The 23,465-nt window shown below is 39.7% G+C and overlaps 1 protein-coding gene across 1 annotated transcript in view; it reads left to right on the top strand.

Annotated features, from left to right (window-relative positions):
* LOC142470110 (chymotrypsinogen A-like) overlaps positions 1-23,465 on the top strand; it is an 80,881-nt gene that overhangs the window by 5,804 nt on the left and 51,612 nt on the right. Inside the window, exons 2-3 of the mRNA XM_075577047.1 lie at positions 64-167; positions 1,681-1,760. Coding sequence (XP_075433162.1) covers positions 64-167; positions 1,681-1,760 — 184 coding nt within the window. The remainder of the gene's footprint in view (positions 1-63; positions 168-1,680; positions 1,761-23,465) is intronic.

The raw sequence follows: 23,465 nt of genomic DNA, 5'->3' as shown, positions 1-23,465 counted from the left end.
AAATGCAGTTGAGAAGACGACAATATATTTTGCAATAATGCGATTTGTTTTCTCCTTTCTCAGGCTGCGGTGTCCCAGCCATTAAACCGTTTATTTCTGGGCACGCCAGGATTGTGAATGGTCAGAACGCCGTGTCGGGGTCGTGGCCGTGGCAGGTGTCCCTACAGGTAGGAACCCTAGATATTCTTCTAAACGTGGCATGTAACACCCACGGAAACCGATACACTAGATACCTTTATGGACGGACGAGACATCGTTTTACAAGGGAAAGATATACAGGGATATGCCAAATATTATTATTATTTATAAAGTGACATGATACAATGTGGGAACAGCAGTTATATAAGCTGAGTAAAAACAAATAGGAAGTGTGGGGGCATAAGAAGAATATTGATCCGGGGAGATATCTGATTGCCAATACTGGAGTCGTTCCTCCGGATCAATATATTACAGATGCAGCGGCCATAATTTTACGAAATCACGCGGTTTATACCTCGGAATAGCCATATGATGGTGCGGGATTACTTCGAACCATACCGCCTTAAGACCCGAGTACATAAAATGGCATTTTAGTGTTCTGGCTTATAAACACCTGAAATTGACACAGTAGCACAGTACAATGAATTCATTTCATTACATATAATGGCACACAATCCATAAAATTCAAACAAAGCAACCGCGATAAACTCATGTTCCTGGGGCGATTGGTCGCATTAATGCCGCGTGGAGTACAGCAGTGCACACTAAAACGGCACCGTGATGCCGTAAAATAACGACCGCTGCATTTGTATATTCTTCATACTGAAAAAAATATTATTTCAGTGGGGTCAAAAATAAGCAGAACACAAATCGTTCAAGTTGCCAGAAACCCTAAAAAGTATGTTTAGCGCAGAATGAAGTTGCTATGTACCAACCCATAAAACTTATTTGACGCAGCGCGGGCGTTTAGTTATATAGGGGAACAAAATGAATTATTTTCCCAGTATGGGTAATAGAAATAATATTACAGTAACGCTTTACATTTACTAGCTCTGATGATAAATAAATAAAATACACATCATTCTGAATGGATTTAAATTGCACCAATCAGGTATTCAACGCGACGCGACCAAAGTGATTTACATTTGGTTATTTTTTGCCGCTGATGGCGCAGATTGAGAAATGTTAGGTTAGTCAGCGCCGAGGTCCCAACTCCCATCCGCACGGACACGTACAAACCAAATATAGTCACGAGCTACAAACGCGGTCAGCGGGGGGTCAAGTACTGACCCCGGACACCATATTGCAAACCCATGATTGACGACTGGACACTTATCGGTAACAGGCTCACCGCTCTTAATCCAGGGAGGATGAGGGCGGTGAGGGGGGTATTATCAGGGAATGTTTCTTTAACTGTAGTATTAGTAAATTACTCCAGCCACTCCTCTTATGGATCCCAATCCAATATGGCAGGGCCAACTCCAGTCGTCAACGGATACCAACAGATTGTTTTTCAGGATATCCCTGCTTCAGCACAGGTGGTGCAGTCGTTGACTGAGCCACCTGTGCTGAAGCAGGGATATCCTTAAAACCTGCCCTGTTGGTGGCCCTTGAGGACTGGAGTGGCCCACCCCTGCAATAGGGTGAGAATGCAGGTAAGAAATACACCAGCTTCCAATCATTTTGATGTTTGATTAACAGGAGCACACTGGATACCATTTCTGTGGAGGATCTCTCCTCAACCCTAACTGGGTCATCACGGCCGCTCACTGCGATGTCCTGTGAGTATCTCAAACCTGCCTGGGGATGTGTGAGATTAGAACTTTACGTGTCAAGGAAATTGGGGGAGTGAAATTGCCCCCGAACAGCTGTATTTTTATATTCTTATATCTGGGTGTTTTGCACGCGCCTCCTTGGGATTTGGGGAGTCCCCCGAAGGATTTACATGCCACACATATTATAATAAGCTATTCAATTCTACAACTAAGTGCATCATTTTTCGTACTCTCTTTTTCTGCTGTAAATCCCTTTGCCTACAAATCTGCACCAACCAGGTCCAGGTGCACCAAAGGGGGCTAATCTTTAGCACGCCTTTACTTCCATTCATATAAATGCTAACGCTTAGCACCGATTTGTAGATATGAGACACAGTCTGTCTGCAGAAAAACTGTAAGAGAATTTTAATGAAACATAAGAATCCCATACAGTAGATTAAATCAGGGCTGTTTCTTTGTTACAAAGCTGCAGGTGTTGGTGTTAGTGTTGCACAGTAACAGAGGGGAGCCTTTTATTAATATGGTACCCTTTAAATGACTCTTAATATCAGGGTGCTGCCTAGGGAATCATAGTGATGAGCAGTACTTGGATTTAGAGACAGAGAAAACCATCTCTTTTAGAGTTGGAACACGCCTACTAAAGTCAGGCACAATGGTTAATTATAAAAGACAGGGGAGCCCAATGCTACACTAAAACGGTGAACCCTTCCTTTTACCTCTGTATGAGGGGAAGCAACTACAGTATATCTTGTCAATTCAGCTAAATATTTAAGTATATTTATACGTTATACTTACAGTATTACCATATATGTTTTGTCAATTTGATGTAGCATTGGGCACCCCTGTCTTTTGTTATATACATTTGCCACGCTCAGTAGCACTCATTTTGGCATAAATATATTTTCATAATGTGGTGGGTGTAGGAGTTTGACCTAGCTGGGAATGGTTTATTGCTGGAGCCACAAACTAAACAATATTTTTGGACGTAGAAAACATTTAGAACGTAACTTTTAGTAACTCAATACATAACATTGAATATTGTTCAATATACAAACAATAGATATATTAAATTAAAAAACAAAACATGGAAGAGGAACCTATGTGATTATAGAAGCCATGGATAGGAAATCACTCTGAATATTGGATAACCGATGGATAGGTCTGTTTCCTTAGATTGTATTTAATAGTGTGATTTTGTCCAATAAATATCAAGGGAGAGACTCAGTGAGGTAAGACACTGACTGGCACTGAGAGTTTGAAGGGGAAGCTGGTTAAATTCCTGGTGTTGGCTCCTTGTGACCTTGGGCAAGTCATTTTATCTCCCTGTGCCTCAGTCACCAAAAACATAGGTTGTAAGCTCCACAGGGCAGGGACCTGTGCCTGCAAAATGTCTCTGTAAGACGCTGCGTAAAACTAGCAGCGCTATACAGGAACATGTATATATATTTATATTTATATTAAATATACATTAAAATGTATTAAAACTAGCAGCACTATACAAGAACATGTGTATATATATATATATATATATATATATATATATATATATATATATATATATATATTACATAAGCAAAAAATCTTACCCTCCTTACGTCAGGCAAAGAAAGAGGCAGGACTCACTTCCAAGGTATAAAAAGTGTTTTAAGGCATATGAAGACAAACAACCAATCCCATTGGGACTACTGGGGCTTATTCATTTTTATGGGACTTGCACCACCATTATTGTTTATTATCTAGGGTGCCAGCTGCTTGTTTTTTGTTTAATATATATATGTGTGTGTGTGTGTGTGTGTGTGTGTGTGTGTGTGTGTGTGTGTGTGTGTGTGTGTGTGTGTGTGTGTGTGTGTGTGTGTGTGTGTGTGTGTGTGTGTGTGTGTGTGTGTGTGTGTGTGTGTGTGTGTTTACTGGCTTTGCATCCCATCCCTGCCTCTGTCTAAAAGCTGTGTTTAAAACAGTATGCATTGGCTTGAGGATTTACTTGTGTAATACGAGCTTGAGACAAAAGGTGGCACTGTGTGCTCATTTGCATGTAATTTCCCAGAATCCCTTGCTGCAGTGGAAACGCTGTGTGCTGGGCGATAGTGGGGAGAGACAGGGTTGCAGACCTGTCTAAGACATGTAAACGAACATACAGGAATATTTACAGTTGCTTTATGCTTTACTGTGGAGGGTTTTTGTCACTTTTTTTACCCACCATAACCTTAATAATTGTGATATATATATATATATAGTGAACCAAGTGTCCCACTAGGAGACAAGAACAGCACTCAGGATATGATGCAATAAATGTATTGAAACAACAAACAGGCACAAACAAGTCCAACGTTTCGGTCCTGTATAGGACCTTCCTCAGGGGCGTGCTAGAGAACACTGCCCAAGGAAAACATATATATCCACCACCAACCTGTGCAAGCAATTGAGAACAGCTGTTTATAATTAAAAACGAGAGTACTGTAGACGCCTGGGAGCCCGTCATCACTGCGCATCTGTCAGGCTTCACTGCTGTTCTGTTTACATCCGGCTGTCAGATGCCATTCACACCGTGCATGCGTGTCCACGGGCGGAGCCAGTAAGCACACCAGACCTCTAAGGCGTCCCCCGTTGCCATGGCGATGTAACCGAAGTGTCTTTAACCATGAATGCGAAGGCAGAAGCAGACTGCAGCAGAGAGCAGGAGCACAAAACTGTGCGGATGCGATGATGTCACCTCACCACTCGTTACGATCCCTATAACATACATAGAAGTGCATAATTAAAAACATGTTGAAGGTTTAAAAGCATATTCCAGATGCATGGTATTAATTAAGTAACTACAACAAAATCAATAATAAGTGCATATAAATGATCTATCATAACTACGCTAAGCTACCGCAATCAAATCAAAAAATCACAGTGGCTATTGTTGAGCAAAGGGAAGAAGCGAAAAAAAGAAAGTAAAACAAGATAAAGGAACAAAAGAAAGGGAAAGGGGAAAACAAGATAGAGCCAACAGGAGTGAGAGAACAGGGAATGCAAAACACACAGAGAGGGAAATATCAAGGGGATCCCCAGCATAAACTACTGTAGATACCCCACTATTATTGCACAACTGATATTACAAAAAACACCCCAACTTGAAATCCTCATTTAACCCTCTGGGTGCCATAGTGTCTAATTCATAAATGAGCTTCATTTCCAATTGTAGGAGCAGTTTCCCTCTATCTCTACCCCGAGAGGGGATATGCGCTTGCAAGATAGGCATACATCGCAGGGTTGCGAGACTGTGTTTAAAGTTTTTAAAGTGCCTCGCAACCGGTTGTAATTTATAATCTTCAAGTCCTGTGTTGTCGGTCAGAGCTTTCCTGATAGCTGATCTACAGTATGGAGGCAGATACGCTCTTTCAGCATCCGAGTTGTTTTCCCGACATAGTATAGTCCATACGGGCAGCGGATAAAGTAGACAACGAATTCATGAATTGTAATGCGCATGCGCTTCAGTAATGTGTCGACTTGCAGGGGTTTCGTTTAAAAAAGATACCACAGTGTGCTATTGTATCTTGGCCTTGAGACTGAAGGAAGAGGTTGCAAAAATGTATCAATTTAGGCTTTTAATATTAAAGAAAGACAAAGACCAGTTTCGGTTACAGTATTCTCCAGAGACCCGCCATGAGTGTTCAAGTGCAGCCCGTTTTCCAAAAACCCGACAGAAGTTACGTGTATTTGATATGGGCCGCGATTAATGCAACAGATGATAAGATGGCAACAGTTGTTCAAATTTATCAGTATTTTATTGAAAACGATGACTTTTACAAATTTTTGCCAGCTCCTCATACGTTGAAGCGTGCAATAAGGAAAAGGTTATGTAGCGATCCCTGTTTTTATTGTATTGAGCCACAATTTGTTGGAGGGTATTGGTGTGTATCACCGGCTTTTTCCTATATCTATGATCATGCAGATGGCAAAAGGTGAAAGATTGTGTTAAAACCAACTAAGAAATGACAGTTGCTGCCAAGCAATGCACCAGCACCAGCACCGGCTTCCAATAACGGTCCCAGCGTCAGTGACAACCCTTGCTGTCTATCCAGCAAGCCTGAGCCAGATTTTCGCGTGCAGTTTCGATCAAGCCTGCATGTACCTAAGCAATTTCCAGCCTCATCAGCTGTCTACAGGTGGACTAGTCCCGCTGCAAACTATCGACGTGGATGATCAAGAACACTGGACTGGCAGTGGCCGGGCGCCGGCGCCAGCTGAATAGGAAATACTATGGTGAGTATTGTTGCCGTATTATTTTCTGTGTTTTTTTTATTTTGACAATACAGTATCAATATCGGTGCGATTCAAAAGTCAAGCGATTCTCCTGTAAGCATTATTATTGGCTGAGCGGCTTCTACAGTACTGTACTGCAGATACTGAACAACTGGGGAACGCTAGGCGCATGCGCATTGGCACCTTCTTGAAACGCATATGCGTGTCATTATATCGACGGTAGGCGCATGCGCATGTGAACAGGAGACGCCCCCCGAGAAAATTATTGGTGGGACTGGCTGGGAACTTCTTTAGGGGGCTGACCATTACAGTAAAACTTTTCGTTTTGTTTTTCCTCAGAAAAGAAAACGGCTAATGGAGGGATTTCGATGGATAATATCGCTTTGTGTAACAATGCCTGCACATTGCTGAATCAGATTGTTATTGATTAGGATAGAATACTGTACCTGAAACAGTATGCTGATGTTTTCCGGCCGTACAGTATACAATACTTTTTTATATACTGTACAGTATACTGTGTAATAAACCCGAAAAAATAAAAACTATGCATTTATTCTACATGTATCACAGTATTGTACATACATTATGTGTCTTCTATACAGTGCCAGTACATACAGTACAGTACAGTTTGTGTCTTCTATTTTTTTAATACTGAGCATGCCTACAGCATACAGTTCAGTATGCCTCGACATTCTAGAAACACTGTATTTTGTTACAGTAGCAAAGGAGCCAATGGAACAATTTAAAACAAATCAACATGTTCTTTTATTGGTGGAGTAAGTACAAAAATATTTATTTACAAATACTGTACAATGTCGAAACATTTTAAGTGTACAGCAATTTCAAAACATCAACAGGTGTATGGTTTACTGCTACAGTGGTGAAAACATTTATGTCAGTCAGTATGGTTTACAGTCACATGTTATAAAAGCAAATTCTTTATTCATAAAATATATAAAACGCAACATCTCCTTTATTAAAGAACGGCAAGTCATAACATATACTGTACAGTGGGATGGTGTGCAAAACAGTCTGCACCAGTACAGTCCTCAAGGGCAGCAAACAGGGCAGGTTTTCAGGGTAACCTTTGAAACCCGTGCCTGTTTGCGGCCCTCAGGGACTGGAATTGTGCATGACCTGTGTGTGTGTACAGCAAGTTAAAACATTTCTGTATAAATACAAGTTAAAACACACAACACCTCCTTTATTTAAGTACAGCAGGTCAATACATGTACAGCACAGTTCAGCACAACAGTATGGTCTTACAGTTCCCATGATTAAACCAGAAAGTCCACCACATTGTCCGTCCATGGCCGATTCCTTGCATGGCACAAAACGCCATTAATGCAGTCTCGAACGCCTTTCATTACAGGATCTGTAATTGGATAAAAGCGCCGCATTTCCTCCAGAATGGTCTTTCTTAAATTGGCAGGAAGCGCCTTTTTTAAGCGATTTCCTTCGTAGTTCACTCTGAAGGCCAAGTCGCAGTACAACGAGTAGGGAACATGGTGCTTAAAAAGTAACAAGGCATACTTGTGGGGTGCACCAGCACTCATCACCCTATACTTCTCCCTGAGCGCCGGTGGCAGATCGCACAGGGTGATGTCAGGCACCGTATCGATGCGAGCGAATGTAGGTCTTCTGGGAGAGGGTGGGCTTGAGGCGATGGTAGGTTGTCTAGGAGGAAGCTTTCCTCCGGTCTTGGTCGCCGTGTTGTCTCCTGGCGTGGTCTTGACGGGGTGTCCTGTCCTCCTCAACGGCATACATATACACTACATCTTCTGGTGGAGGGGGTTCACTTGGTGATGGAAGGGGGTCGATTCTCCCATTCATCACATCCATGTCACTCTCCTGCTCCGGCGTCGGTGAAACAGGGGTATGAAAACCAAGCAAATGATGTATACCCGCTATGTCAGCCTCTATCTTCTCCATCCATCCGTCCATCCGTTGATCCATATGTTGCATCCGTTGATTCATATGTAGCATCCGTTGATCCATATGTAGCATCCGTTGATCCGTATGTAGCATCCGTTGCTCCACATTTAGCATGGTCTCCAGAAGTAAATCTATCTTTGCCAGCACAATAGAGTTCCCGGGGAGATCCACACTTATCCCATTCAGCATCCGGTCTAACGAGCTGCTTCTTATGCATGGCGTGTAGACATCTGGGTGGATGGGTGCAACGGAGGATGAGATGAGGGTTCCATGGAGAGAAGCGGCAGCATCGTCGAAGAAGGGTGGAGGAGGTGACCTGTGGATATCCGGTAGAGGAGAAGCGGCAGCGTTGTCGAAGAGGGATGGAGAAAGTGACCTCTGGATTTCCGGGCGAGAAGCAGAGTCATCTAAGAGCAAAGGAGAAAGTGACCCGTGGATTTCAGAGGCACCAGCGGCAGCGTCGTCGGATAGAACTGGAGAAGATGGCCTGTAGGTTTCCGGGAGGGCGGCCGCAGCGTCGAGGACGAGGGGTGGAGAAGATGGGCTGAAGATTTCCAAGACAGCGGCGGCAGAGTCGTCGAAGCATATGTGAGGAAGTTGTCTGTGGATTTGATAGGTTGGCTGTCATTCATTTTGCATCGAGTACATCACCGTATATCTTCTTAACATAATAAAGCTGATGTCTTTGAAAACCATTAGCCTTTTGGGCCAGCAGAAGGTTTTCTTTATTGGCCTTAACCTGTTGCTTTTGCCTTGGCGTGGAAACGGCAACCGCCTTTCGCTTTTTCTGCATGACAGGCACGGCAGAGGCGAGTGGGTTCCTGCATCCGTAGAATCGGGGTTGATCCATGGAAGCAGATGGCATAAGGCAGTATCTGGACAAGGGCAAGTTCAGATAAAGATCATCGAGTGGTGGGGCAAAGTGTGTAACCTTTTATGCATGGCTGCGAGGTACAGGTGTTGAAAGTGGGCGTACTCTAATGTGAGTCATTACCATATAAATACACCATCCATTTTGTGGATTCACTGCACATTGAATACACATCGACTAAACATTGAATATACATTCTTGTGTTTGTATTTCTTTCTACTCGCAGAAATGCCTGTTAAAATTTTTTCCAAGGATCTCAGCATGCGAATTAAGGAGAGTACACGAGCGGACACCGAATTGCTGCTATCCAACGCTGGTTAGCTACTTCTGGCCTCATTGTGCCAGCAACCACCATGAGCTATTATGGACATGGAAAAAACAAAGAACGCAAAAGGGCACCAAGGGTAACTAACGCGTAAGTATATTTATACAACTTAAATTTTTTTAATTTCTAATATTTTTGTTATTTCTGTTGATTTATATTACAACAGTATATATATTTTGTATATTTATATTTATATTACAACAGTATATATATTTTTTATATTTATATTTATATTACAACAGTATATATATTTTGTATATTTATATTTATATTACAACAGCATATATATTTTTTATATTTATATGTATATTACAACAGTATATATATTTTGTATATGTATATTTATATTACAACAATATATATATTTTATATATTTATATTACAACAGTATATATATATTTTTATATTTATATTTATATTACAACACTATATATATTTTGTATATTTAGATTTATATTACAACAGTATATATATTTTTTATATTTATATGTATATTACAACAGTATATATATTTTGTATATGTATATTTATATTACAACAATATATATATTTTGTATATTTATATTTATATTACAACATTATATATATTTTTTATATTTATATTACAACAGTATATATATTTTGTATATTTATATTACAACAGTATATATATTTTTTATATTTATATTTATATTACAACAGTAAATATATTTTTTATATTTAAATTTATATTTCAACAGTATATATATTTTGTATATTTATATTTATATTACAACAGTATATATATTTTTTATATTTATATTACAACAGTATATATATATTATATTTATGTTTATATTACAACAGTATTTATATTTTTTATATTTATATTTATATTATAACAGTATATATATTTTGTATATATTTATATTACAACAGTATATATATTTTTTATATTTATATTTATATTACAACACTATATATATTTTGTATATTTAGATTTATATTACAACAGTATATATATTTTGTATATTTAGATTTATATTACAACAGTATATATATATATATATGTTTTATATTTATATTTATATTACAACAGAATATATATTTTGTATATTTATATTTATATTACAACAGTATATATATTTTTTATATTTATACAGTATGTATATTACAACAGTATATATATTTTGTATATGTAAATTTATATTACAACAGTATATATATTTTTTATATTTATATTACAACAGTATATATATTTTGTATATTTATATTACAACAGTATATACATTTTTATATTTATATTTATATTACAACAGTATATATATTTTGTATATTTATATTTATATTACAACAGCATATATATTTTTTATATTTATATGTATATTACAACAGTATATATATTTTTTATATGTATATTTATATTACAACAGTATATATATTTTGTATATTTATATTTATATTACAATAGTATATATATTTTTTATATTTATATTACAACAGTATATATATTTTGTATATTTATATTACAACAGTATATATATATTTATTATATTTATATTTATATTACAACAGTATTTATATTTTTTATATATATATATTTATATTACAACAGTATATATATTTTATATATTTATATTACAACAGTATATATATATTTTTATATTTATATTTATATTACAACACTATATATATTTTGTATATTTAGATTTATATTACAACAGTATATATATTTGTATACTTATATTTATATTACAACAGTATATATATTTTTTATACTTATATTTATATTACAACAGTATATATATTTTGTATATTTATATTTATATTACAACAGTATATATATTTTTTATATTTATATGTATATTACAACAGTATATATATTTTGTATATGTATATTTATATTACAACAGTATATATATTTTGTATATTTATATTTATATTACAACATTATATATATTTTTTATATTTATATTACAACAGTATATATATTTTGTATATTTATATTACAACAGTATATATATTTTTTATATTTATATTTATATTACAACAGTAAATATATTTATATTTATATTACAACACTATATATATTTTGTATATTTAGATTTATATTACAACAGTATATATATTTTGTATATTTATATTTATATTACAACAGTATATATATATATATGTTTTATATTTATATTTATATTACAACAGAATATATATTTTGTATATTTATATTTATATTACAACAGTATATATATTTTTTATATTTATAAAGTATGTATATTACAACAGTATATATATTTTGTATATGTAAATTTATATTACAACAGTATATATATTTTTTATATTTATATTACAACAGTATATATATTTTGTATATTTATATTACAACAGTATATACATTTTTATATTTATATTTATATTACAACAGTATAAATATTTTTTATATTTATATTTATATTACAACAGTATATATATTTTGTATATTTCTATTACAACAGTATATATATTTTTTATATTTATATTTATATTACAACAGTATATATATTTTTATATTGCTGCATATTAATAGAACAATATATTGTATCCTGTTGATCTACTGTCTCTAATATTTTTACTTACCGGATTGTTTTTCTTTACATTGTAGGGAGACAACTCTTCTGGTGGACAAAATAAGTGAGGAGAATGATGAGAGGAGTGCATTAAGGGTAAAATGCACTCTGCAGGAAAATCACAATCTCACTGTATCCGAAACCAGCATAAAGAAGATGAGACGCAGCATTGGATGGAAATATGGACGTGTGAGGTTAGTACTGGACATTACAGGAGGTAAAAGTGTTGTTTAGGAAACTGTACTGTACCACTAAAATTATTTATTCCTTGTCATTACAGAGCGTACCCCATGATACGGGACGTAAAGAAAATAAAAAGAGTGGTCCAGGCCCAGGCATGGATCGACAGTGGAGAAACTTTCCAGGATTGCATCTTCACTGACGAGTCTACTGTGTCGCTGGAGAGATTTGCAACCTTTGCATTCCACAAAAAAGGCCGCATATCTTTGAAGCCGTGGCCAAAACACCCCGTGAAGCTGCATGTGTGGGGTGCCATCTCTAGGCGTGGAACAGGATGCATTGTCATCTTTGAAGGTAAAATATATCAAATATAATGTAGCCTTATGCACTGTACTTTACTAGTGTAGCCTTGCTGTATGCACTGTACTGTACTACTGTATTGTGCAGTTTTTTGAGCACTTTTCTTTTCTTGCTATAGGAATCATGAATAAAGCTTTCTTCCAAGACAATATTGTCCCTGAGATAGTGCAATACATCACACGCGAGATCCCGGATGGTCACCATTTCTACCAGAGTAAGTGGAATAAACCCCATAATGTCCGGTGCTCAAAATCAGTGTATGTGACTGTATTTGGTTATGTGCAACCTCTGATGTGTATGTCAATCTGAAAGTGACAATCTTGCTGAAGATAATGCAATGTCAGAGCTAAAACTATAATACAAGAACGGGAGACAGACTTATAACCTGAGTGGGAGGCTAGTGTGCAGGGAATAGTTAGAGACCGGACGAGAAGCCGTGGAAGCCCCTCTCCTGTACTCACAGAATACAAAAGCCTGCTGCCTTACCCGACCTGGTGTCTTCACTGCTCGTTCCGTTTCTTTGCCGGTCCCAGCTCTGCAGGTGCTGCGCTTGTGTGTGACGTCAATACAGGAACTGAACAGCTTACTCTGAGACGGGCTCCGACGTGTCCTGTGTTCTGGCGCTCCTTACAACCTCAGGGGGCGGCACCGTATCTTCACGTGGAAAGGGAGACCCAGCTCCTAATGCAAATTGGATTGTCTGCGTGCTCCAGCCAAAAGATAACAAAGGGTAGATGAAGTATAGGCGGTCACTGCGTGAATGGAACTCAGCCAAAGGAATGAAGTAAAATCAGCTTTATTAAACGATGGTGCTGTACATCACAGAGAGACCTCTGACGCGTTTCATCCCGTCGTGGGACTTTATCAAAGAGTGATTATAACGGTACGAAACGCGTCAGAGGTCTCTCTGTGATGTACAGCACCATCGTTTAATAAAGCTGATTTTACTTCATTCCTTTGGCTGAGTTCCATTCACGCAGTGACCGCCTATACTTCATCTACCATTTCTACCAGGACAACGATCCGTAGCACACCGCGTCAACAGCGCATATCCTTGAGTGCGGTATCAACTGGATGAAGACGCCAGCGGAGTCAGTGCGGTAACCGTGTCTCATTTTTTTCCCACTGTTTTTACTGTGTACTGTATCTCTTAAACTCATTGTCCTTTTTTCCAATGACAGATCGTCAGACTTCAATCCGATCGAAATGGTCTGGCATCAGCTGAAGGACCATATCTGGAAAGTGGTGAAACCCTCCAAAAAGGACGAATTGTTGAGAGGCATAATGAGTTTTTGGAACGATGTTCTCACCGTGAAACGCTGCAATAAATATATAGACCATATTGCTACTGTGTTGTCCATTGTGATCGCGCGTAATGGGCAAGCATCAGGAAAGTAGTACTGTACTGTAGTATTGTAAGAACAGTATGATACAGGTAAGTATGGCACAGATTTTTTCGTTCCTAATAGAGTATACAGTAGTTACAGTTTTTTCTTTACAGAAAGCAGCACCAGCCATCTGGTTACATAGTATTTAACAATAGTCAGAGTATACAGTAGTTCCAGTATAGACTAGTTTGACAGTCGTACAGTAACTGCCTACTACGGTAACTGCGCAATTTTTTTCTTTCCAGAGAAAGCAGCACCAGCCATGTACAGTAGTACTACACATCACACAATGCCATAATACAGTACGCATATAACTGCACTAATTTTTTGTTTTCTTGTCGTTTCAGGAAAAAAGGGTGGCCTGGGGGGAGGTTGTGTCCAGTCTAATCTATTTGTACAGTCAAATGTACAGTATATAAACAGCAGTAATGATGTACACAAAACCTCTCCTCTCTCAATGAACTACTGTACTGTACACAGAATAAGGAACAAGATAAAGACGGAAAAAATAATATTACTATATATATATATATATATATATTATACATTACAGTATATATTATTAAATAATATTCTTATAAATGTGCATTACTCATGTTTATCCATGTTTTGCAAATGTTTTCTAAATGTTTATCCAATTTCAATCTGCCAGAAGAACTTAATAAAGACTGCATTATGTATTATTCATGATTATTTTTATATTTGTATTTTTTGGTTCCTGATAAAATAAAATAAATATTTATTTACATTCCTGCTAATCATAATCATTGACAACACCCACCCCCCCCCCCCCCCACCCCTAAAGTACACCAATGAATAAGACTGGATGACAAAACAACATGAATCAGTTAATGGTTTTTTTAACTCTCAATTCTCACAATGCTTTGCCAATCAGATTTACATTTCAATATAGAGAAGGGATTTTCCAAAGCGTTACCGTAAACAAAGCCTCAAAGGATTGGGGGGGAATGAGTCATGTGCAGTAATCAGCCAGCTCTCATCACAAAGAGGATTACACGCAGGCGCAGTGAGGTGACTGACGCTCGGCTATGGACGGATTAAAAACACAATGACCAGCTTCAGAAAATTAATGACTCTGTGGGGGGGGGGGGAGTTTGGTGAGTCATGCGCAGTAAGCAGCATGCTCCCATCTCAAAGAGGATTAGAGTACACGCAGGCGCAGTGAGGTGATTGACGCTCGGCTAGGGACGGATTAAAAACACAATGACTAACTTCAGAAAATGAATCACTCTGTGGAGGTGTCTGTCGATAAGAGTTTGTGTGCGTGGGGGAGGGATGAAGGATTCGTTGTGCAGCAGTTCAAAAAAATTACATACTGTAGAGTAGATTACAGTAATTTTAAAAGGCAGTTCATCATAATAATTTGATCCCTAAACACCCAAATACAACCCCCAAATACAGTACATTAAAAAAAACACAAATCAACCATGTGCAGGCAAACGCACAGATTGAATATCGTAATATCATGGTGATGCTCTGTGCAAATCAAATTCGAGAAGGGATTTTCCAAAACGTTGCCGTAAGCAAAGCCTCAAAGCTCCTGTCTCAAAGAGAATTACATGCAGGCGCAGTGAGGCTTTGTAGCTCGGCTATGGACGAATTAAGAACACAATGTCAAGATTCAGAAAATTAATGACTCTGTGGAGAGGGGGGGTTGGGTGACTCATGTGCAGTAAGCAGCTAGCTCCCATCTCAAAAAGGATTACACGCAGGCACAGTGAGGCTTTGTAGCTCGGCTATGGATGGATTAAGAACACAATGGCAAGATTCAGAAAATTAACGACTTTGTGGAGAGGGGGGGGTTGGGTGACTCATGCGCAGTAAGCAGCTAGCTCCCATTTGAAAAAGGATTACATGCAGGCGCAGTGAGGCTTTGTAGCTCGGCTATGGACGGATTAAGAACACAATGGTAAGATTCAGAAAATTAACGACTCCGTGGAATTTCAAATCCTTGAGCTAGCCTTGTGTGTGTTCGTGGTGGAGGGGGCTACAGGGTACAGCTGCATGAAGTTCAAAGCTAAAGACATACTTTAATTTCAAAAGGCATTTCATCATAATAATACACCCCCATATACAGTACGTAAAAAGCACACAAATCAACCATGTGTAGTCAAACGCACAGGGTCGCAGTCAAAAGCTACAGCACAGATTGAATATCGTAATACAGTAAGATGGTTTTTGCGGGCTTGTAAAGAAAAAAAAATTACAATATAAAATTATTTTTTTTCACTCACTCAAGCAAGCAGTGGTTTGCGAAGTTACAGGCGCATGCGCAGTAAATTCCTGCTGTCAAGCAGGAATGTGATTGAAACCAGACACACGTTCAAAGGAATGGTGTCGGTGAGATGTACTGCATCGTAGAGAAGATAAGAAGTTGAAATACCCTGCAGTGCAGTTAATTATCCTGAGCGAGAGGAGAGCGCTGTATATGCCGAAATGTGACACTGTTACAGTACAGTACAAGCCTATGCATTTCAACAATTTTCAATTGAGACATACTGTACTGCAGAACAGCACTGCAAATGCATGTATACTTTAAATATGCAAATTTACAATTACTGCGCGCGCACACACAGACTGTGTACTGACGTAGGTTGAACCGCAAAGGTATTAGACTTCCAAGACAACAGCTTGCAAACGCCCCCCTGAGTTTTTACACGGCATTGCAGTATTGCAGACAGCGAGAATAAAATTCTAATATCACGAGCGAGAAAACAACGCAGTTCACTCCGGGCGAAAACGACAAAAAAACGCACCTAACCGGGATAATTTGAGAGCCGCGGATCTAGCCGACTTAGGGCATCATGCAGTAAGAAGCGGAAAGGGAATTCTCACCACTTTCCCGCCACAAATGGCTACCCCTATTCAGTAAGGGGCGAGAATAAAAAAAAACATCAGTTTTGTTGGCGGGTTTTTTTTTCCGCCAATGGCGAGGTGAGAAGGCACTTCCCGCCTAAAATTGAAACATTTTCCGCCACGCTGTATTCTAGTAGTGGCGAGTAGCTTAGCGGAGCTATTCGCCACTCTAGAATGGCGTTTTTATGGCGAATCAGCCACGCAAGAAAAAGTTGGCAAGTTGATGGTGTGAGGCTGCTGATGAGTGGCGGATCGGCACTTAGAAAAATTTCTGGCCTTTTTCCTGGCTGGGATTGATGCCGGGGGTCTCCGGAGCTGATACCATTAATACCAGCACCGGACCCCCCCGGCATGCATCCGAGGCAGGACAAATGCATTTAAAGGCCACTTCATTACCTTAGCGGCTTACCGCTAAGGCAATGAAGGGGTTAAACAGCAGTGCCAGGTTTATTGTGGGTAGCGGGTGTGAGTGAAGGGGGTATTTGGCCCTTGTTGTTTGTTTAGGGCTTGCGGGAGGTTTGCGGGTGCATTCAACCCCTTCACGACCGTAGCAGTTAATACCGCTACAGTCATGAAGGGGTTAAGGCCTCCCGCTACCCACCCGCAAGCCCTAAACAAAACACCATTGGGGCTAATACCCCCTTCACCCACCCACGCTACCCACAATAAAAAGAAAACACACACGACAGCCCCACACTAACTAAAGAAATATATATATATATATATATATATATATATATATAAATAAATATATACATATATATATATAACACCAACAACACCTATACCCCCCTAACATACAGTATAGTAATGGGCACAATACTATTATGCATTGGGCAGGAACTGCATTAGGCAGTGAGGCATTTAAAGTGAGCTTTTTAAGTGATACAGTTAGACTACAGTTTGACTAGAGGTTACTGGGGACTGCTTCTTTCTGCAAACTCTTTAACTCAAGACAACAAACGGTAAGCTATTCAGATCACACTATGATCCCAAGCTTGTTAGCCTGCATAGTTTAACCCCCCACCCCTTTACAACTTCTTTCACTGCAGCCTCTCCCAAAACTGACTGCACAAAACACTGAAACCCTGAATTGACCCTAGCATTGCAATGCAGCAAAACACTTGAAAAGGCACAGGCCCACCCCTGCTGTTTAGTCTGCACACACTCACTCTGCTCACAATAGCTCCTTGCAGCACTGCCTACCTCTGGCATCATGAACCTGCTATGTCTTCTAACTTTTTTCTTTCTCCTGGCCTCATGGAGATGTTACTCCCTCTATCCACTACAAACTCCTCCATCCTGGCCCACACCCAACATCACCATACACCCTGGACTATTGAAAAGCCTTGCACTATCTACTGAATGTTGGTGGAGAACTCTAAAAACCAGCACACCAACCACTGCTCACTCTAATGGAAAACACCACAAATTTACAACTTGCAAACAACTAACCAAATTTCTACTCATACTATTACTCTCTCTAGCAGGTGATGTTGAAACTAACCCAGGTCCTCCCATTTCAACTCTGTCCCATGCCCCTGAGAATTCCACCTTTAAATTCCAAAAAGGGCTATCTGTCGCCCATATAAACATCCGGAGCCTGCTGCCCAAACTGGATGAACTAAGGGCATGGTGCCTTATGCATAAACCCAAAGCCATCGACAACCAAGACCTATGCCAAACTAGGGGTACTTTACAGGAACAAATCCTCCCTAAGTCTCCTGGTCAGAAAGCGTATTGCACAGCAGATGCTAATGCCAATTATTGACTATGGAGACATAGTTTATGGCTCGGCTCCTCAAACCCACCTTAGCAAACTTGACACCCTCTACAATTCAATTTGTTGTTTTGTTCTCCAATGCAACTACAACACACATCACTGCGAAATGCTCAAAGAACTAGATTGGTCATCACTAGAGTCTAGGTGCAAAGTTCACCTTTCCTGTCTCACCCTCAAATACTTTCTGGGCAAGCTACCCAGCTATCTGAACAAGCTCCTCACCCCTACCACATGCAGTACCTATAACCTGAGATCAGACTCCAAAAGACTATTCATGGTCCCAAGACTCAACAAAGTATCCGGACGTTCCTCCTTCTCCTTCCGTGCACCCCAAAACTGGAACAACCTACCAGAGACTCTCATATCCACCACCAGCTTAAGTTCTTTCAAATCTAAGGCTGTCTCACACTTTAATCTGGTCTGTAACTGTTTCATACGCTCATAATATATATTTTCTTTAACTGTGCATGCAATGTCTTGTATATAATGTATACCTTGTTCATTTATGTAACTGTATTTGTAACCATGTATTATTTTGTTTTACTCTGTGCCCAGGACATACTTGAAAACAAGAGGTAACTCTCAATGTATTACTTCCTGGTAAAATATTTTATAAATAAATAAATAGTGCATGTGTCCATTTAAAATACATACAGAACAATAAATACAATAAATACATGTAGCACTCACCCATGTCCGGCTGCCACGATGAAGGCCATCCTCATCTTCATCCTGCTAATGGCCCATCCGCTTCTGCAAAACAGACACAAGTATAAAAATATCCAATGTAATGTCCCCTAACCCCTTAATCACCATAGCGGTTATTAACCGCTACAGTCATTAAGGGGTTAACCCACCATCACCCACATACCCTACCCCACTACCCCCCCACCCCCTGAGGCCTAACCACCCTCACCCACTACCCACAAGGGAGTCCTACCACATACCCTTGGGGTCAATATCCCCTCCCCCCACCCCACCACATACAGTACAATAATGTGGCAAATAACTATTATCCACATAGGGATAATACATTATTTGGCCATTACTAAACACATTAAATACCATAGTAAAATAAAGAAAATTCTACTAACCTCATCAATAAGAAGGCCCTGTCGCCAGCATCATCCTTGTGGTCCATTGCCAAAATAATACATAGCCAATACATTGCAATGACATTCACATATCAATGAACCCCTTCATCACCTTATCGGGTACTAACCGCAAAGGTAATGAAGGGGTCAAGCCATCCTGGCCACATACCCACCCTTCACACATTCCTTTGTACAGTGGCTTCATCATGAAAAAATACAGTAAAAATAAAAGAAACAAAATATATGGTGCTGTCAGAGAGCCTTGCACATGCGCAACTTTACTTTGAGCTGACTTCCCAGGACTTTATGACGCCACACATGCGTTTCCTAGCAACATTGGACGCTAGGATTTTTTTGTCCACCGGGGGAGCCTGTACTCATCTGCCCATGTGAGATAGCATACATTGCTCTGTCTCCTGCTTTCCAAGATGGCCGCCGTACTACCTCATACACTGATTGCACTCGTGGAGCTCCAGGATTGTACAATTAGCTGCCTCTAATTGTCCTCACATGGTGAACTATGGGGTATATATGTTCTCTGGGTGTCATTGTCTGGTAGCACCCCCCTGAGGAAGGTCCTGCCTAGGACCGAAACGTTGGGTTTATAGTGTGCTGTTTTGTAACTGCTAATACATGTCTTTTTGCTTTATCTGAGTGTTGCTGCTTTTGTGCCTTCTCTTATGGGAAGACAGGGTTTCTATATTGATTTCTATGGAGCATGCACCTTGACTTTACATTTGTTGCTTGGAGTGCTGGCTGCTGCTTTTTGTTGTTATATATATATATATATATATATATATATATATATATATATATATATATATATATATATATATATATACATATATACATATATACATATATACATATATACATATATATATATATATATATATATATATATATATATATATATATATATATACATATATATATACATGTAGAGGTATCAGTACCGTGTTAGCCGAGCTTCAATAATCAAAAAATAAAAATGATGATACAATTCTGTGGCTAACGAAATGCTTTTATTTGTGCGAGCTTTCGAGATACTGCACCGACACACTTTATTCGAGCAAATACCCGGTATGTACCTGGCAGATACCTGGAATGCGCCACTCCTAACCTCTGACAAGCCCCGTTGCATTTGCCTTCCCAGCCTGGGTTCATGCCTGGCTGATGGGCGGCTGATCTGTTAAATGATAATGATTAGGATTTAATAGGCTGCAATGCTTCGCGTGTCTACCAGATGGCATAAATTCATGAATTGTAATGCAGTTTATATATATATACTGTGCAGTATTGCAGCCAGCGGGAATAAAATGCTTCAATCCCTGCTTGGAAAATAACTCAATGTACTCGGGCAGAAAACAGTCACAAACCTCAATACACCCGGGTATACCCGAATTCGTGGGACTAGCCAAGCTCGAATAAAGTGTGTCGCCAGTGTACACTGATCTCTTCTTCCGGCGATGTTACAATGAATGAAGCAAGCAAAAGCTATACTATAAACTGTGTCTATTGGAATGTTATCTGTGCTGGTCCTTCCCCCGGTGTGGATGTGTTTTATGGCTGGAGGTGTCAAAAGGTTCCTGAAAGCAAGTGATGAAAGAGTGTGTATGTGTATCAGTGTGAATTAACATGAATGGAGAGCCCACAATTTATGCAACTGTTCAGGACACTTAGCAGTGGCCTAAACAGAGATCGAAATTTTATTACTGACACAAGTGAACTCTCTTCCCATGAGCGCTATAGGCCATGTTTGTACATACTGTGCTATATGTATGCACACATATGTAGAAGCACATGCACACCGCTGGTAGGTGCAGGAGGGGGGGTACTTATCTGCCGGTGCGCTGTATCCAGGGAGGTCCAGACATCCCAGAGGTACTTGAGCAAAGGAATGGAAGCAGGCACACGGTCTTTCTAAAGGTGCAGTTTATTGTGCCACCAAAGGTCCAACGTTTCGGCAAATAGATTGCCTTTATCAAGGAGAGGGCTAAAGGCAATCTATTTGCCGAAACGTTGGACCTTTGGTGGCACAATAAACTGCACCTTTAGAAAGACCGTGTGCCTGCTTCCATTCCTTTGCTATATGTATGCACACACAGCTGTCTCTCACACATACTTGTACTCCTTGTTTTTCCATCCCTATACACCAATAGGGACCACATAGTATCCACACACACTTTTAGTTATGCTACTAACTCTCAAATTTCCACACCCACCCACACCATTTATATCTGCTCCCACTCCACACACACCTTTTGTAAAGCACTGTATATACTGTACTGTGGGCTCTCCATTCATGTTAATTCACACTGATACACATAAACACACTCTTTCATCACTTGCTTTCAGGAACCTTTTGACACCTCCAGCCATAAAACACATCCACACCGGGGGAAGGACCAGCACAGATAACATTCCAATAGACACTGTTTATAGTATAGCTTTTGCTTGCTTCATTCATTGTAACATCGCCGGAAGAAGAGATCAGTGTATCTCGAAAGCTCGCACAAATAAAAGCATTTCGTTAGCCACAGAAAGGTATCATCTATTTATTTTTTGATTATATATATATATATATATATATATATATATATATATATATATATATATATATATATATATATATATGTATGTATGTATATATATATATATATATATATATATATATATATATATATATATATGCATATATATATATATATATATATATATATATATATATATACACACACATGATGAACCAATATACAGGCATACCTCGTTTTACGTACACCCGCTTTACGTACACTCGCAAGTACGTACATTTATTTTTAGTTGCACCATACCCCTGTGTACGTACGCATGCTTCGCGAGTACGGACACCAGGGGGCGGCGTGCGTGCGTGCGCACCTCTCATCAATACTGCAACCTCCTTCATTGTGGTCCCTAACTGAGCCGGAGTGCAGGTAAGGGGTGAGGGGGAACGGGGCCAGATGGCAGGGGGAACGGGGAGATCGGGCACGCCATCAATCAGCAGCTATAGCAGTGATTCTGCCCGCACGGCAGCTCCTGGCTTTTCTCCCTCTGATCTCCTCCTGCCTCCTCACTCCTGCCCCTCCCTCCTCCTCAGAGATCGCTCCAGCCTGCTGCTGCTGCTGCTGCTGCTGCTGCTGCTGCTGCTGCTGTAGAACGGAACTTTGCATGTGAATTACAGGCTACGGGGGAGGAGGAGGTGCTCTTCTTCTGCATTCTGTGCTTGTGTGTGTCTCTGTGTGTGTGTTTCTGTGTCTATCTGTCTGTGTGTGTGTCTGTCTGAGTGTGTGTGTGTGTGTGTCTGTCTGAGTGTGTGTGTCTGTCTGAGTGTGTGTGTGTGTGTGTGTGTGTGTGTGTGTGTGTGTGTGTGTGTGTGTGTGTGTGTGTGTGTGTGTGTGTGTGTGTGTGTGTGTGTGTGTGTGTGTGTCTGTCTGAGTGTGTGTGTGTGTGTCTGTCTGAGTGTGTGTGTCTGTCTGAGTGTGTGTGTGTCTGTCTGAGTGTGTGTGTCTGTCTGAGTGTGTGTGTGTTTGTCTGTCTGAGTGTGTGTGTTTGTGTGTGTTTGTCTGTCTGAGTGTGTCTGTCTGAGTGTCTGTCTGAGTGTGTGTCTGAGTGTGTCTCTGCGTGTGCGACTGAGTGCATGTGCGTGCGTGACTGAGTGCGTGTGCGTGTGCGACTGTGTGCGTGTGCGACTGAGTGCGTGTGCGTGCGTGACTGAGTGCGTGTGCGTGACTAAGTGCGTGTGCATGCGTGACTGAGTAAGAGTGCGTGCGTGACTGAGTGAGTGCGTGAGAGATTGTGTGACTGAGGGAGTGCGTGAGAGATTGTGTGACTGAGTGAGAGTGCGTGAGAGATTGTGTGACTGAGGGAGTGCGTGTGTGACTGAGGGAGTGCGTGCGTGTAAGCCAAGCTGATCAAGGACCTGAGTAAGGCCGTGCGTATAGTGCCGGCGATGCCGCTCAAAAACAAACACATTGCCGCCGCCGCGTGCGCTTATAGTAAGCGCGAGAGCGGCAATGCGACGGAGCGGACTTTGGAAGCCGGGAATATTTGATTTTCAAGGACTGTCAC

This window comes from Ascaphus truei, chromosome 19 (assembly GCF_040206685.1).
Source record: "Ascaphus truei isolate aAscTru1 chromosome 19, aAscTru1.hap1, whole genome shotgun sequence".
Taxonomy (NCBI): domain Eukaryota; kingdom Metazoa; phylum Chordata; class Amphibia; order Anura; family Ascaphidae; genus Ascaphus; species Ascaphus truei.
Note: the sequence above shows the minus strand (reverse complement) of the source record. Positions and strands in the feature narration are given on the sequence as shown.